Raw genomic sequence first — 18,715 nt, forward strand, 5'->3', positions numbered from 1 at the left:
CATTTAAAATTCTAAATGTATACCAGAATAGTTTTGAAACTAAATATAATGTTGACGTTTGACATAAAAATTAAATCTGTAAATGAGAAACGTATTTTGAGAGAAATTTGTCTCTTAAAATTTATATTAATTTTTGGTATTTTTGACATATAGCTTTTCAATGGTTTCGGTACTTATACATCTTCGGATTTCAATTGTTTGGCCTCGAGCGTTCCTGATGAAGGTAAATCCAGAAAAGATAAAATATTAAAACAATTAAATCTGAAGCAATGTAATGGTATCAAATATTTTTGCTTGATACGTTATTATCATTGTTATTGGCCATTGTTATATTATAGTTCGTTTCTGTGTGTGTTACATTTTTACGTTGTGTTTCCTTTGTGCCGTTTGTTTTCTCGTATTTTTGAGTGTGAATTCACATTACTATAAGACGTGTCACGGTACTTATCTATCCCAAATTCATGTGTTTGGTTTTGATGCTATATTCGTTATTCTCAAAGGATTTTGTCTAATGCTTAATCCTTTTCTGTGTTTGTGTGTATGTGTTACATTTTAATGTTGTGTCGTTGTTCTCTTATATTTAATACGTTTTCCTCAGTTTTAGTTTGTTACCCCAATTTTGTTTTTTGTCCATGGATTTATGAGTTTTGAACAGCGGTATACTACTGTTGTCTTTATTTATTCAGCTGAAATACTTAAAAAGATGTTCCAGGCTTCCTCTTTTCGATAAGATTAGTACCCATTTTTAGAATTGTTCCCCTCTCCAAAAAAAAAAAGAAGCGGTTGCCGTTGGCAGCAATGCAAATTAAAATGCTTTAAAAAGATCAATCTTTTATCTTTCTGAGGAATATTGTTCGGCGGAATTTATGATAAATCACAAAGCTTGGTCTTGATGAATAAATTTATCTACACTCTAGCTAGACACAGATTTAATAGAGTTTGTTATTTTGCATTGCCTATTGTTGAGGACCGTAGGTTAAGGTTCCACTAAAGTCAAAATATAGGACAACTTCATAAACATATTAACTCTGCCTGTATTTTCAACCTATAATGAATAAAATCATAAACTATGGGCACATATGTTCAGTAAAACATACTTAACCTATACACACTGTGTAAATTGTAAATAAACTTGAAAATATTATGTGGTGGCCAAACCGGGTGAACACTTAATTTTCTAAAAAATCTGGAGGCCTGTGAGACGACTTTATTTGATCAAAATTGTTAAAGACGAATACTATTACATGTAATACAGTACAAGCTAATGTTGTTTTGTTACATAAATATGTTGCAATGGCATAGTTGTCCAATTTCTGTATTGTACCTTCGATATTCGTTCACTTAGATGCAAGCAATTAACTGAAACTCGTAAATCAATACATTTTTTGAAAAATCAATATTAGTTTGTACTACATTACATGTAACAGTATTCATTTATTCCAATTTTAAACAAATTAAGTCATCTAGCAGGCCTCAAGATTTTTTTTGAAAATTTAGTGTGCACCTAAAGAACCGATTTGGCCACTACCTTACAATTTCAAGTTTATGTACAATTTACACAGTGTGTAAATGTTAAGTATGTTTAAATGAACATATGTTCTCATAGTTAAAGCTTTATTCATTATAGGTTGAAAAATACAGGCAAAGTTTAGATGTTATTAAGTGTCCTATATTTTGACTTTAAAAAAAAAGTTGAACGGGTTACCTTAACTTCTTGTTGTAAATCATGTTTTGTGCCGTTTGATTGTTAGCTTTATTTTATATCCCCTTCTATTCATATATTACAACATGCTGATTATTTAGAGAAAGAGCAAACACATAGCGGTAACTAAAACATCTTTAAATAATTCAATTTTGGATGTGACGCGTAGTCTGATTGGCTGATGTCATTTTGTTATCAACCCATAGACATAATTTAGTCATGTGACCGTGACGTCATCAACGTTTTTTCATGATTTTCTACTGTTTAAAATGGAATTTAGAATTAAATTATAAGAAATGACTGTAATATTTCTTCTGTCTATTCGAAATAACATAAAAAATGTGGTGCACATTGTAAAATAACGCGATATGCGCGTTATTCAGTGTGCACCGAAGTTTTTATGTTATTTTCATAGACAGGAAAAATATTACAGTCATTCCTTAAATATACTCAATGAAATCACCTGATTTCTGCAGTAATCATATGCACCCCATATGTTAAAGCCTAAACAGGATTCTACACGTACCACTACAGAATCTATTGCCGAAACAGTTTCATCACATCAGTAAATGATAATGACGATTATTATAAAAGTATTTAAACGGTATGTTATGAATTGCGTCGTTAGATAGACCCCCTTTGCGCTTAAACAGGAACCATTTAATTTATTCTCCGTTGCACATCACAGCATGTTTATCAAAAGATCTGTTTTGAAAGTCATAAATGTATATCCAAATAGATTTAAATCTAAATATAACGTTGACGTTAACTGTAAAATGTAGGGCTTTACGTGAAAAAATAAAACATATCTTTCTGATTGGTCCGTCACCGATGGTAAATTGAAGTATTTAAAGTGTTCTGTTTTGTTTAAATGCAACATGCGCTTGTGTGTTTTTGTTGAATAGTTCAGTTTATTTCATTAACAATGCATTGGTAAGTTTTCTTATGATTCTTGTTTTCTAAATCTGCTTCTTTTCAGTTATTTTTTTGTGCATGTATATATATGTGTATATATATATTTTACGCACATATGTTTTTATTGTCATTTAATTAATTGACTCGTTTCATTTAAAGGGGCACTAGCTACGAGATATGAAAAAAAATTAGGTACAATTATATTGTTCAATCATAAATGAAAATGAAATAATGAAATAATAATTCGCTTTTAGCAGCCAGTATGGTTCAATTTTGTGAAATGAAGCTAAAACATTGATAATGAATGATCTACTGGCAGGTAATAATTCAATAGCAGTACATTTTTGAAGATTTAGATAAAAAAAAAAGGATTTAAAAAAAAAACCAACCGTGTAGTTAAACATTTTTATAATAATCTAAGCCATTCAAGTATAAGAAACATTGATTTAAAGTATTATATGACAAATTTTTTATTCAAAGCAGTCTTCCGACGGAGATAACAATTTCACGCTTGTATACAGGTTTCAATGAGATTTCACGATGTCTCATACGTTTGATCTAAACAATTGAAATTATCAAATGTTTGAAGGCTTATATACACCATTTTTTAAATTTTACATTGCATTATCAATTGATTAAAACAATTTATTAACAGGAGATAGTTACATGCATATGGTGATGTAAATACACCCCATATGTTATACATTTATCCATCAGATGTTTGGCTCTACCAAATAAACTTTTGATTTGAAGAAGACTCGACGTTTTATTTTCCTCGAGGTGCTTGCAATTTGGTAGTTCAGGACAAATTCCTACGAATTGATTAAATACACAAATACACAAAACAACTGCCCCCACCCCACCTCGCCGTATTTAGGAAAAGAGGATGCCTATCTTCCTTATACTCTTTTGATGATATATTTATTTTCATTTATTGGTTGTATATTAACATAGATGCAACGTACTTCGTGCTGATTAAAGAGATTCATGATAACACCTGCTTATGACTTGAAATTTCTATGAATGAATGTTTTGTTAGTGAATTTCGAAGCAAATCACGAAACCCTACTCCAACCATCTTCACACATGATTTCTAATCAATTACCTTGACACCCAAGCTGGTTATCTCAAAAGAGGCATTCGAGTATCTGAGCTAACATACAAAGAACATTCACGTCAAAACATTGAAATTGGAGGAAAAAAGTCAGGTCTGATTCCCTTATCTAACTTTTTGCCATTTTAAGAGAAACCTAAAAAACATTGAAAGTCATAACAGTCTTTTATTTAAGGAAAGCAGATTTACAATTTCAGAAAATTTAGTTTGGTTCACTATTATGTAGTTTTGTCCGTTTAACAGTCAGGGGCGTTACTTAAACAAATTATTTTTTTTAATTACTTATATAAGTAATTTTTTATTTTAAAAATAATAAAATTACTTAATAGAGTTATTTTAATTTTCAATAGAAACATAGACTTAATGTAATTTTCATGATTTTAAACAACATTTTATATCATAAAATAAAGAATTTATCAGATTTGAAAGGAGTATAGAGATTAAGGGTTACTTTGAAAATAATGACAAAAATATTACTTGAATAAGTTATTTTAAACATTTTTGAAAAAAATAGCAATTACACTTATCTAAGGCACATATGTAATTGATTTAGGTTACAAATTATAAATAACTTCAGGTCTAAATTAATTCACAAGTATCTATCTATTTAAATCAGTCTACCTTCAAGATTTTAGAGGAAAATGATAATTTAATAGTCCCAAGAGAGCAATCTTTGACCCAGAAGCGTCAGTATGAAAGATAAGTGCGTCGGAAAGTTAATCAGTATTTCTGAACAATTAGTTTTTATATATCAAAGGAAAAATAACCGGATAACTGTGAAAATTTTTTAAAGCTAGTAAAATCTGTATTCTTGGACACCTATACAAATAATATTCAGAAAAATAACTTATATAAGTTATATTTAAATTAGCCTCGTTTTCAACATTACTTGTATAGGTAATTTTAATTGTTACTTGTTTAAGTAATGCCCCTGACTGTTTAATTTTTATGATTAAATAATATTGGATGTTTATTAAAGGATTCTTTCTGCAGTCATAAACCTGTGCATTGCATCAGTAGCATGCTATTCATCTTTTCAAAACAATATTCCAAATGGCAACAATGTTGACCATCCATGTCAACCGAATATGAAATGGCAAGGCGTTGGACATTTGAAAAAAGAAGGTGGTGGTCCAAGAAATCCTTTTGGTTTAGATGTTGCTGCTAACAATATGGTAATATATTTTTACAGAAGCGAAAAATAAGGGCACAATTTGGTAAACAGAATCATAAAACCTAAATTATAGAATCATTTAGATCACAAAACCGTTACAAATACAAAGCTACGAAACCGTAGTTCTCATGTTCCTTTGATATTTTTTGACAATTTAAAACTTACAAAAACGGAAACATAATGTAAAAAAAAATGCACAGAAATAAACAATCGTACACAAAACACTTTAAAGAGAAACTAAGGATTGATCAATGCAAACCGTACCCAAAACCGGAAAGAAGATGTGAGGTCGAGACAACGTGCCGTTTCTGCTGCATAAGTGATACTTATTACGTTGCACGTGACATGGGACAGTTTGGTAAAAAAAAGCCATCATTAAAATAAACAGGTTTATCTGTAAAAGATTCATTTTAAAGTTATAAAGTTACATCACCATTTCCTGACGTACTTTATTTGTTGCATTAAAATTTGCGATTAACGTGTTGTGACAAAATCAGAGAGGTCGTTTAGCATATGCATAATGACTATAAGGGTCTCATTTAGTTTGATAGGATTATAACGTCAGAAAATATGTTTTTAAAAAGTTCACAATTATAAGTTATAAAAACAACGCTCTATATGTTATATTTGAACATTATAAAAAAATATTAACTTCAGCATTTCTCTTCAACCACGTACTTTATTTGGCTCTTTTCACTTTTTTTTTTATTCGAGCGTCACTGATAAGCCTTTTGTTGGCGAAAGGCGCTTCCGGCGGAAATAAAAGAATATCAATTCTAGTATCTATAATCAGTTTATCTAGAACAAACAATATGGATTCTATGTGAATGAAATAAAAGTGAGAGGTTAAGCTAGCTATAAAAACCAGATATTATCCACAATTTCCTTCTTAAGGAATTGCATAAACAAGTCAGAAATAAGACAGTTGTTTTCCCTTTGTTTGATGTGTTTGAGCTTTTGTTTTTGTCATTAAATTGAACGATCCGTTTTGAATTTTCATTGGAATTTAGCATTTTGGTTGTTTTACTTTTTATATCAATTTTATATACACAAAGAAAAGAGTTTCGACAGACATAATTCTTATTTAATTTCATAAAAAAAAAAAAAAAAAAAAAAAATAGAAATTGACTTTCCGTGACCAAGCAAAAAATAATAACATGAGTGCATTATCTGTTGAATTTGATATCTTTTTGGAAAGGGTCTCTGTAAAATAAAATATAAAGTAATTTAATCAATTAAGGTATGGGACACAACTCTGTGTCAAATGGATTCAGATGGGGATGGAATGACGAATGGCTATGAATTAGGAGACCCAAATTGTGTTTGGGTAGCAGGACAAGGAATTACACCGGAGAGGGTCATAGACATCACTCACCCCGGTAAGTATTGAACAAAAATCATCTGGAACGAAACATTACTTTTAGTACAGTGAAATAAATAACTTGTTGATCGGGGTTTAGTCTTAAATAGTTTTCACTGTAGATTGTGGAAAACCATGAAATACAGACATTTAAGGGTTGATTTTAATTATCGAAAGGAGGGAAATATTGTCCATGCGGTTATAAAGTTAGACACTTTTGACGAAGTAGAATCCTGACTGGGTAAAATGGAAAATGCTAAGTGTAATTTTGTAAATGGTTATAAATGGAAATTACGTTTGGCAAATTGGAATATTGATAACAATGCTCCAAACTGCTGGTTGAAATAACATTATTTATTTTTAAATGAAGGCCTGTATGTATCAAACTGCGGCTGTTGCAGGATTACGAAAGGTGTCATATCTTTTGTTTACAGCTGTAGTAATCATTTGATTTTAGTTTGTTTTAGGAATCTGCGATCCTTTTAATGCTCCTCAATGCTACCAAGCGAACACTGACTTCACAATATCATGTACATCAATCCAATTTAACTGTCCTGCAACTCGAGATCCTGGTGAGTAAATATCTCACAATAGAAACACTTTCTTTAATATTTCAAACTGACTGAAATTATTTCCTTTTTGTACTATTCTCGATAAAAAAAAAAACTGCAAGTAGCAGTTACGCAAATCCTTTTTTTAACTTAATAGTTATCAGAGGTACCAGGCCTATAATTCGATACACCAGGCGCACGTTTTGTCTACATAAGACTCATTAGTGATGCCCAAATCAAAAAAGTTAGAAAGCCAAATAAGTACAAAGTTTAAGTGCATTGATGACCCGAAATTCCAAATACGGCTAATTCAATATATGCCTTGAATGAAACATGGAATAAGAAAACAGAACAATATTATACCATTAAACATTAAAAAACTCTTATAATGTACTATTGATTGTTTGATTTTTGGTTGTTTTACACCGCTTCATCACAAAAGGGTATGTAGTGGCGATCCTTTTAATATAATAAACTTCAGGTGGGATTCATGATAAACTCGCCGTGAAACGTAAAAGTGCTAATTACTTGGACATTTTGACTCAAAATTTCGGTATTTTGTTTTGTCATCCAAATACAGTGGTTTGGATTTGAAGTTTCGTTATTGTAGCATCTGATTTTTCAATCATATGCCTTTTTTTTTTAAATTTTAATTTAAAAAAAATAGAAAAATTCGCGTAATGGCATAATGAAAACATATAGAACAATAACAACCAAATGCTAATATAGGCGTATATTCAGGCAAAAACATAAAAAATAACGGTACCAATTTCATTTCATTAAGTATGCATTTCGACAATAGTGTCTTTTCATTGTTGCACGTGACCAATTTTATTTGAAAGTTCAAAACTAACTACAAACGTTGATTAGCTTATAAAACCAAAGTAAAGCTAACCTCTGGCAAGTAATCAGAGCTTTGCAAGAAAGAGAAACTTTAAAACTAAAAAATTGAATTGATTAATACCAGTTCATGCCAGTACTGAAGTACTTTGTTGTAAATGACCAGGCACATTTACTCTAGAATGATAATACATTGTCTTAAAATGTTTGAATTATTTGTACGAAGTTTGTAGAAACAGGAAGATTGCAAGTGATTTGTCAAGCATTTATCTCTTGTTTCAAGCACACCATTAGCAAATATAATTTAAGTTTTCATACAACGTATGCTGCAACCCTAGTTTCAAACGAAAATGTTAAGATCGAAAGAAACAGTTTTGAATTTTGAACGGACAATTCAACAATTCCGCGAACCTGCATTTTCCACGATGTCTTTGATCAGATTTTACGGAAGTACATTATCAATATTTTAAACAAGGCTTGATATGGTTATTGTTTTAATAAAGTCAACAATATAAAAGTTGCCCGGGAAATTGAAGTATAAGGTCACATATAAAAATGAGAAAGGAAATGGGGAATGTGTCAAAGCGACAACAACCCGACCATAGAGCATACAACAGCCGAAGGCCACCAAAGGGTCTTCAATGTAGCGAGAAACTATGATCACTTCTGTCGTTTTGCCTCATATCCATTTCAAACCCGGCAATAATCACATTCGTTGTTTATTTAACAGTTGCGAAAAAGCGGTGTAATATTATGTGTTTGTTATATGTTTAACGATTGACATAATTTCTTGTTAATTCCTATTTTGTCTATTTTTGAAGGTGTTACCAGTTACACTTACTCTCTCCCTCCGACGCAAGTACCAGTTAAGGAAACAACATATATGTGCATGGTATTTGATTTTCCGCAAGGGCAAGACATTCACCAGATTGCGTATGAACCATTTATAGACAACGCAAATGTGTTGCACCATATGACGATCATGGGGTGTATGCCTGGGCGTATGTATTTCATTCCTATACGTAAAATACGAGACCTTGTACCAGTCATTAGCTTGTGGTTGTGTTTGTCTTGTATGCCACACTTAGTGATATTATGCTTTTCGGTCTGTGAACCGTCCGTTCGTTTTTCCCGCTTCAGTTTTTGGTCTATGTAGTTTTTGATGAACTTGAAACTTAGTCCACATGTTCCTTATGACATGCGCCTTCTAATTGTAATGCCAAATTAGAGTTTTGACAACAATTTGACGGTCCACGGAACATAATAATGATAGTGCGAGTTTGACATATTTTTGTTTTCACATGAAAATGATCCAAATAGTTACCAATGATAGTTCATATATTCGGGAAGTCTCCAATGTACCGGTTTACTGTGACTTGACTGTTAGTGTTGCTCTCCATCAATTGCAACTTATTCAAAATTCTGACCAAATTGCGATTTGTTTTATAAACCCAAACTGTTCAACTGGTCAGAAACTTAAGCAAACTGCTTGAGAAAGCCACAGCCAAGTCATGAAAGTGCAAGGTGATATAATAAAACATACTTACAATAATATAAGACTTTAACTCCACTTTAATGATGTTGAAACAATTTCAGTCTATCAGTTTGTATAGGTATATATCATAATCATTACCATGCTAAAGGTGAACTTGTTGTTTTAAATTTCTGTAAGAATGTCCAAACTCAGCTTTCATATAGTTTTTCTTTTGAAAATTATTCTACATTCATAAAAATCAGACATTATGAGAATTAAAACATTTCATATTCAGTAAAATATGTGTGAAATAACAATATGTTTGTAGGAAGTTTCCATGGGGAAAAACTCCCAAAATCAACAGTTAAAAAAAAACTGTGAACAAGGCAAAGATAACACATGGCAAACACATGGGAAGATTAAAAAGACGAATGTTTCGTATAGAGCAGGAATATAACCTATTTGGAACAATTGACTTCCTATCTATTCATTAGTATAGGGCTTGTTTGTTCGGACAGTTTTCTCTGTTGTCGTTTATGGACTTATATTATATATACTTATATTGTTATGCGTTTACTTTACTACATTGGTTAGAGGTATAGGGGGAGGGTTGAGATCTCACAAACATGTTTAACCCCGCCGCATTTTTGCGCCTGTCCCAAGTCAGGAGCCTCTGGCCTTTGTTAGTCTTGTATTATTTTAATTTTAGTTTCTTGTGTACAATTTGGAAATTAGTATGGCGTTCATTATCACTGGACTAGTATATATTTGTTTAGGGGCCAGCTGAAGGACGTCTCCGGGTGCGGGAATTTCTCGCTACATTGAAGACCTGTTGGTGACCCTTTGCTGTTGTTTTTTATTTGGGCGGGTTGTTGTCTGTTTGACACATTCCCCATTTCCATTCTCAATTTTATTGTTTGTGTTTCCGTGTTGTTTTGTTGTTGTTGATGTTGTCATGGTCTTATCACACAGTAGCGGCAAGTATTTCATGCACGTGCAGGAACGATAAATCAGTAAATCGTGTTCTGTTAAGTAGATAAACAAAAATAAAACGTCTGATAATTGTTCAATCATTACTAAACTGAACAAAGAAATCGACGGGTGCCGTATACGGTGCAGGAAATGTTTACCCGTGGTATCCAAAAGTAAGTTCGTTGGGATTAATTTTCGTGGTTTTTAAGTTTAGAAAACAATGATGTAAATGCCACTTTATAATTCACAATACTAAATAAAACTGATCTTAACTTTCACCGTTGGGAAGAATCAATAATTGCAATTCATAGTAACAGTGAGCACTAATCAAGTGTTGTAACCTGCACACACTAACTAGCTTTTACACACCTTTTGTTGTAAAGGTGCATTTACGTGCACAGAGCACGACACTCAATACAATTTACAGTAAAAACATGGCTGCGTTTCATAAAATAATTGTGAGTATGCAACACGTAGCGCATACATCACTTCGTACTTACATTGACCATTGTGAATTATTTAATGTTTTAGAAACAGTTCCTCCTAATGAAGTTGGCGTTCCTCATGAATGTGGAATGGGAGCATCAAGTTCGTGTCAAATTGTATTAGGGGTATGGTCTTTGGGATTCTCAGGTCATTGTCTGCCTGATGAAGCTGGAATCAGAATTGGACCAAACAAGTATACACAAGGCGCTATACAAGTATGTATATAGTAAAATTACAAAAAAATATTGAACTGCGGGGAACATTCAAAACGGAAAGTCCGGATTCAAAAGGCAAAATAAAAAGCTCAAACACGTCAACCGAATGGATAATAACTGTCACATTATAAAACCTGTAAATATATGATTTATGATAATGATAGGATAATTTTTTTCCCAAAGAATTTAGACAAATAAATAAATTATTACTGTTTATAAGGATTTCGAACATTAATGTGAGAAAGTATGCCAATTCCAAGCTGAATGCCATGAGTGGCTGAACGCAACATTAGCATGGAGAAAATCAGATAGAAGGTGGAATTTTTTAAATGACAGGCCTGGTTAAAGCTGAAATATATAATCTTGCACAAGACAGGATGACACTGAATATTCTACAACAGTATATGCCGAAATCGATCGTGAATAAAATTTAAAAAGTAGCATGCATACTAACAGATGTAAATGCACATTCAATCCCCTTCCCAAGCATATCAATTGGTTTTTATTTCTACGCCAATTCAGATGACACCAAATGAGTAATAGTTTTGAGTTGTATTGGGATATTTGTTCATTTCATCCACAATTCAACGTCCGATAAAGGTTTACCAATCTTTAAAAATACCGGTTTGCTTTAAATATGATACCATTTGTATATTGTTACAGTTACACTGGACAAACCCGCTTCTTTCGAACAGCCTTGTCGACGGATCAGGGATGAAACTATACTTTACACCTAACCTCCGTCCAAATGACGCTGGAATTTTCATCACCGGTCAGATTTATCTTAACATACCATCGGGTGTTGAGAGCCACCAAGAGGAAGGCGAATGTCCATCCGATTGTACAAATCAGCTCTTCACAGGAAATATTCATGTGTTTTCAGCTTTGAATCATATGCATTATTTAGGTAAATTAAATTAAATTATTCAATTATTTTTTTTTATATTGACTGAATATAATCCCGAACAAAACACTTAAGTATATTTTAACTGTCAAAAAGATTTCCCAAACATAGACACGTTTGAACAAATGAAAATCAATAACAAATAATTCAGCAACCGATATATACTCCGAAATAAATAACTACAAGGAGGTGAACATCACAGGTATTACAATCTTATACAATAAATAGTTAATGTTTCGATTTAAAAAAGTGTCAATCATTTTATCATTTTTGTTCTATCATCTTATCGACGTCTGTATTTTGTTTTGGATTTTGCACACATTTTGGACTTGAAGAACACACTGAAAAGACACATGCGCATCTGGTTTAGTTATATTGGTTCCGTTATAGTGATTCTCGAGGTATATCATTTAATAAATATAAAATAATAGAGTTTTATGTAAAATTGATTGACAAAATATCAGGTTCCTGTAAGTTATTGAAAAATAATTTCACTATTCAATGACTGATCATATATGTCTAACTTAGTTATATACTCGTATAAAACAGTCCAAGGTTACGAGTGAGCTATACAAGTTGCATAGGCAAATATCTGTAGACTGCATTTCACCATTTAGTTATCATTTGTGTATTATAGTCGTTAGATTGCTGTCTAATGGACCTATATCCAACTACTCCTTCAATCATATGTTGTTTGAATCATTTCTGTATCTTTTTCATAGGCAGTGAGATGAAAGTACAATTACATAGGAACGGGACAAAGATTGCAGATCTAACAGATGATCTCATATATGTTTATGATTCTCCTCAACTTCACGAGTAGGTATTCAACATTTAGTCATTTTTTCTAGCTTGTTTTACTGGGTATCTTTATTACCAATAATCAAGTTGAAGGACAAGCACTTCGGTCCTCTATTGATATGCCTTTTTCTTGAGTATATGACATACATTTGTCTAAATTATGTTCAACATTCCCGGTAACCAGAATTACCAAATAGAGCTATACAACACAGGTGCTCCGGTAGGATAAACATGCCGATTTTATGGTTTAAAGAAGGTTTTAATTGGGTATCGCAGCTATTTCATCATATTTATATTTCATTTGTTTTAAACAAATAAGTAATTAACACATAGTGAACCAACATTAATTGTTTTTTCGTAAATCACTATAATAATCATTATATCAAAGAATGAAATTGTGTATTTCTAGGTTTTCTCCAGCTATTGAAGTTATGCCTGGTGACAGTATCACCACTAAATGTACATATAAATCAACATCTCGTTCCGGAACAACGTTAAATGGTCAATCAACCTTTGATGAAATGTGCTTTGGTTTATTATATTACTACCCAGTGGCAAATTTAGCAGGCGCGTGGACATGTATCTCGTTCAAAGGAATTTCCCAATGCGAAATTAATTCAGGAAACGTCGATGGTTGTAATATATTTGATTTCTTTAATTTTGGTAATCAAGTAAGTCAGAATAATATCAATAATTGTCCAATATTTGGTGCCGGTACATACAATTGCATGGCTGCGCAGATGTCCATAAGAAACGATCCCTGCATGGCACCGGACGTATATGATTTGATAATAAATAAAAATAATGGTTGGTACACTGCAGTTGCCTTCCATACTGCGATGTTGACACACAACCGCTGCTTCATGTTTTACGATTTATCAGTGGAAGAAAACGAGCAGTTTTATAATTCTATCGTAGACAATTGCGAACCATGGGGTAGTTGTTTGGAGCAATGTGACTCAGCTATTGATGCTCAAATGAATCATGCATGTATGCGCCATGGTACGTATGAACATTTAAGATCTTACGCGGTTATCAACCAGAATATTCAGTGGATTAAATATTTTGCAGCCGTCGCATCTTGTAAAAACATGTAACATTATAATTTTTATTTCTACGTATATATGTATAATCTACCATTACATTACCAATTTAAGATCTATTGTTCGTAATATATATTCAGTTAGTAAATGTGGTGTTCCCCCTTTCTCTCTCTCTCTCTTTGTTATGAGGATCTAATATGACTTAGTAATATTAATTGATAGTTTATATTAAATTCACTGATTCACGGACTTTATGTATAGGTTCAGATAGAAAGATCGACTAATTTTATGTAAAGAATATTCTATGTTGAGTGGACTTTTTTCACAGCTCTTCTTCTTAAGGATGTACTTAGGTGATCTATGTAAAATAAGATAAAATAAGAATTCAAAATTGACAATTGAAGCTGGGAGAGTATTAGTTAAAGTATAAGCTAAAATATTAAAAAGACATGGAGCTCCATTTCGAGATATTTGATTTAAAGAATATGGCGGAAAAAGGCTGCCTCGGACTTGCATATTAGGTATTATTTGGGTCTCAAATCAAAAGAAAGAAAATCAAAAATTTGCTCAAATTTTGACAAATGACCTTTTATGAGCTATCAAGTCTTATGTTAAAAGATAAATAGGTGTTATGGAGCAAAATAAATTACCTTGTATTGTATGGAAAAACACCGAAGAGTCCGAACATTTGAAACTTATTCAAAAAACCTCACCTAAGTACCTTCTTAACATGATTTAAAGATAAATTGGGATATTTATTCCCGTTTAATCCGGGTAAAGTTAACACCGAATCCATCCCATTTTATCTTTTCTTCGTTTTGAGTCAATTTTGTTGTAATATGTATAACATCACAGGTGTCATTCGGTTTAACGAGAGCAATGATCGTGAAAGAATATCTTACGGGGGTCAAGTATTGCGAGACGATCGTGAAAGCTCTGGTAACGGATCGTGAAAGAAATTTAACCGAGAAGAAATATAAAAGGTCATTAAATAATGTAATTTATTTAATTACACAAACAAATTTACAACAAAATAAAACTGTCTGTGAAAATGGTTCAACATTATGATTAGTATGTGAGAATATCCAGTTTTAAAAGTATATAGTTTTTACAATACAACAATAGGCAGAGTGCATCTCGACATTTCAATGCCATAAAAAATGTAAACAAACATGATTTTTTTCACAAATTCGGATAAAATAATTATTTTGTATAGACATAATCTGAAATTTGATAAAGAAAGAAATATTTACACAAAATTGATTTTTCTGATCGTGAAAGATAACGTACCGCTTTTCTGAAGATCGTGAAAAGGATCGTGAAAGATCAGATGCTACGAAGACTTTCAAATTATCTTAAATTATATGATAATTAATATTTGTTATAGGTATTGAGAAAAACTAGATAGGCAAAGATCCTCAATAAATTGAAGCATGTTATGTATAATGCTATTATCCTGTAATTTACACCCGGCACTTGAAACTTTTGTTCAAACGTAGACCTCGAAGAGGAGCCAAAAATGAACTGATACTCATAAAGACAATCCATATTATCGCTTGCTCAAGATATAAACGGGGTAACAGGAGATTTTATTTGTACAAGTACGATCGTCTCGCAATACTTGACCCCCGTTAGATATCCATTCACGATCATTTCTCTCGTTAAACCGATGACACCTGGGACATGGGCCAATTGTATGAATCTTATATTGTTATTTGTGTCAATTGTTAATCAAATGTATTTATAGTTTACAATACACTCATCATAGATACCAGGATTGAAACTTTGTATTTACGCCAGACTTGCGTTTCGTCTACAAAAGACTGACCAGTAACTTTCGAATAACAAATTGTTACGAAAAGATGATTTCAACAATTGAAAGTTTAAATGCCAAAAAAAGTAAAATCATCAAATTTCTGAACTCCGAGGAAAATTAAAAACGGAAAGTCCCTAATCAAATGGAAAAATCAAATGATCAAACACATCAATCGAATGGACAACAACTGTCATATTCCTGACTTGGTACAGGCATTTTGAATGAAGAAAATGGGTGATTAAACCTGGTTTTATATCGCTAAACCTCTCACTTGTTCGACAGTCGCATCAATTTCAATTATATTGTCAATGATGCATGAGCAAAATGTCACAACTAGGGTTAAAAAACCCACACAGACCATACCAAAAACTAGGGATGATTTCAGATGCTACGGAAGGGGAAGCAGATCCTGCTCCAAATGTGGCACACGTCGTGTTGCTCATGTTATTACAAAGCCGGTAAATGGATATAGGAAGATGTGGTGTGAGTGCCAATGAGACAACTCTCCATACAAATAACAATTTAAAAAGTAAACCATTATAGGTTAAAGTACGGCCTTCAACACGGAGCCTTAGCTCACACCGAACAACAAGCTATAAAGGGCCCCAAAATTACTAGTGTAAAACCATTCAAACGGGAAAACCAACGGTCTAATCTATATTAACAAAACGAGAAACGAGAAACACGTATATATTACATAAACAAACGACAACTACTGTACATCAGATTCCTGACTTAGGACAGGTGCAAACATTTGCAGCGGGATTAAACGTTTTAATGGATCCAAACCTTCTCCCTTTTTCTGAAACAATAGCATAACATCACAACAAAGAAAAACATACGATAAAATATCAATTGGCAGACTGAACTCAATCAAAAAACGTATGATTAAACAATGAACGATGGTCTTATTTGGTAGGTCACATTCGTGAAAAGGGAAGGGGGTTGAAGTTACGACGTACGGAACATACAGATATCATCTGTATAACGAATAATCAACTAAAGTTTTGTTTGACCCTCATAGTCAATTCCTAGATATAAGTTCAAATGCTTCTAACATACCTACGCAATATTTATGACGATATAAAATGTCAGAGAAAGGATTTTTAAATTGGCACTGTCTGAAGATGCATTCAAGAAACTTAAGCAAACTTAAGAAATCTGTCCAACTGAATTATTGATATTTTAAAGACGGGCTTCAAAGTTATTGTGAAACTGCCTATTCTAGAGGTGGCGTGAATCAGATGTGGATACTTAAAAATTCCAAAGATCTTTTAGAGTACATACAATCTAACTCTCTTTTATCTTGTAACAGTATTAAAACATTTGACTTTTCTACTCTTTACACAAGTATTCCACATTCCAAACTAAAAGACAAATTGAAAGAGTTGGTATTGCTTTGCTTCATAAAAAAGAATGGCCAACGTAGAAACAAGTATCTTGTCTTAGGGAGGGATAAATCCTACTTTGTAAAGGATCATTCTGATTCAAACAAAAAAATCTCTGAAACTGATATTATCAAGATGCTTGATTTCTTGATTGACAACATATTTGTTACGTTCGGGGGACGTGTTTTTCAACAGACTGTCGGCATTCCAATGGGAACAAACTGTGCACCTCTACTTGCCGACTTTTTTCTTTATTATTATGAGGCTTACTTCATACAGGAACTTCTTAGGAATTAAGATAAGAAGTTAGCAATATCCTTTAACACTACTTTCCGCTATATAGATGATGTTCTTTCACTAAATAATTCATAATTTGGTGACTATGTGGAACGCATCTATCCCATCGAGCTAGAGATAAAGAATACTACAGATACAGTTAAGTCGGACTCATATCTTGACTTACATCTAGAAATTGACAATGAGGATCGGTTGAAAACAAAACTTTATGACAAAAGAGATGATTTCAGCTTTCCAATTGTGAACTTTCCATTTCTAAGTAACAACATTCCAGCAGCACCTGCATATATATTTCACAATTGATACGATAATCCCGTGCTTGCATTTCCCATAATGATTTTCTTGATATAGGGTTGCTGCTCACAAGGAAGTAAAGTTCCAAATGGTGAAGTTGAAATCATCCCTTCGTAAATTTTACGGACGCCATCACGAGTTGGTTGACCGTTATGGAATAACCGTTTCACAAATGATATCGTATATGTTCATTACGTCGTACATGTAACTACAATGCCCTTCCCTTTCATGAATGTAACTTACCGAATTAAACTATTTACCGGATTTGTTATCACATAAGCAACACGACGGGTGCCGCATGTGGAGCAGTATCTGCTTACCCTTCCGGAGCACCTGAGATCATTCTTGGTTTTTTGGTGGGGTTCGTGGTGTTCATTTTTTGGTGGGGTTCGTGGTGTTTATTTTTTGGTTTTCTATGTTGTGTCATGTGTGCTGTTGTTTGTTTGTCTTTTTCATTTTTAGCCATGGCGTTGTCGTTTTGTTTTAGATTCAGTTTGACTGTTCCTTTGCAGGGGTGTGGAAATATTTTTTGTGAGCACTTGTCCCTGGGCAAGTAAAACTAAAAACTTAACTTGTCCGGACAAATTTTTACTTGCCCTGATGATCCCAATAAATATTGAAGTATTTCTTGTTAGCTAATATATGATTCTTTCTTAGCACTATTGTGCATAACAAACAAATAAAATCCATTTGTTTATATGTGTCAAAAATTTAGAAAAGTAGGAAATGGGTTAACATCAATAGGACAGAAACCTAACAGCAAACCAACCAATGAAATGACATGTAAAGGACAATTTTTCTTGATTATTTATTATTGTCTTGAAGTTCAATTAAAGCGTCCCTTCTATTTACCAGTTTGACAACAAATAATGTTGACCTTTCATCTATAAATAAGACAAAACTTAATTTATTTTCCGAATTTCCATCTATAGATATCCAGGGGCAATCTGATATCCACAATGTCTGAAATTCTCGCTTCCGTTTTTTTTTAATACTCTGTGTCCTCCGTTTGCATTTAGGTTTTCTACTCGACTCACGATTCTTTTTGCCTTGCTTGCCCAGCTTTTTATTAAGTATTTGTCAATCTGAATCTCGATACAAAATTTAGAGAAATGACACTTCCAGTAAATGATGGATGAAACTTAATCGACGATCCCGGGTCAATGGACAAAGCCAATGCAATGTTACGCGACTCGGGTTCGCATACTTATTTTTATTTATTTTGGTAATCGATCTATTTCCGGTATCATGTAATATTTATCGTCATGAACATTGATGTTTTTACTTGCTGCATGAACATTGGTTTATTTTACATAAATTAAACATCTTTATACGTTTTGAAATTAATTTTATGTTTTTGTTGGATTTG

General features: G+C 32.5%; 1 protein-coding gene across 1 annotated transcript; it reads left to right on the forward strand.

Annotated features, from left to right (window-relative positions):
• Positions 1-2,528: 2,528 nt before the first annotated feature.
• LOC139523726 (tyramine beta-hydroxylase-like) lies at positions 2,529-15,328 on the forward strand. Its single transcript, XM_071317973.1, has 9 exons — positions 2,529-2,635; positions 4,711-4,906; positions 6,146-6,284; positions 6,733-6,837; positions 8,478-8,657; positions 10,634-10,803; positions 11,467-11,710; positions 12,430-12,526; positions 12,918-15,328. The coding sequence occupies exons 1-9, from the start codon at positions 2,628-2,630 to the stop codon at positions 13,603-13,605; spliced, it is 1,827 nt and encodes a 608-aa protein (XP_071174074.1). The 5' UTR covers positions 2,529-2,627; the 3' UTR covers positions 13,606-15,328.
• Positions 15,329-18,715: the final 3,387 nt, after the last annotated feature.

The sequence above is a fragment of the Mytilus edulis genome, chromosome 5, assembly GCF_963676685.1.
Source record: "Mytilus edulis chromosome 5, xbMytEdul2.2, whole genome shotgun sequence".
Taxonomy (NCBI): Eukaryota; Metazoa; Mollusca; class Bivalvia; order Mytilida; family Mytilidae; genus Mytilus; species Mytilus edulis.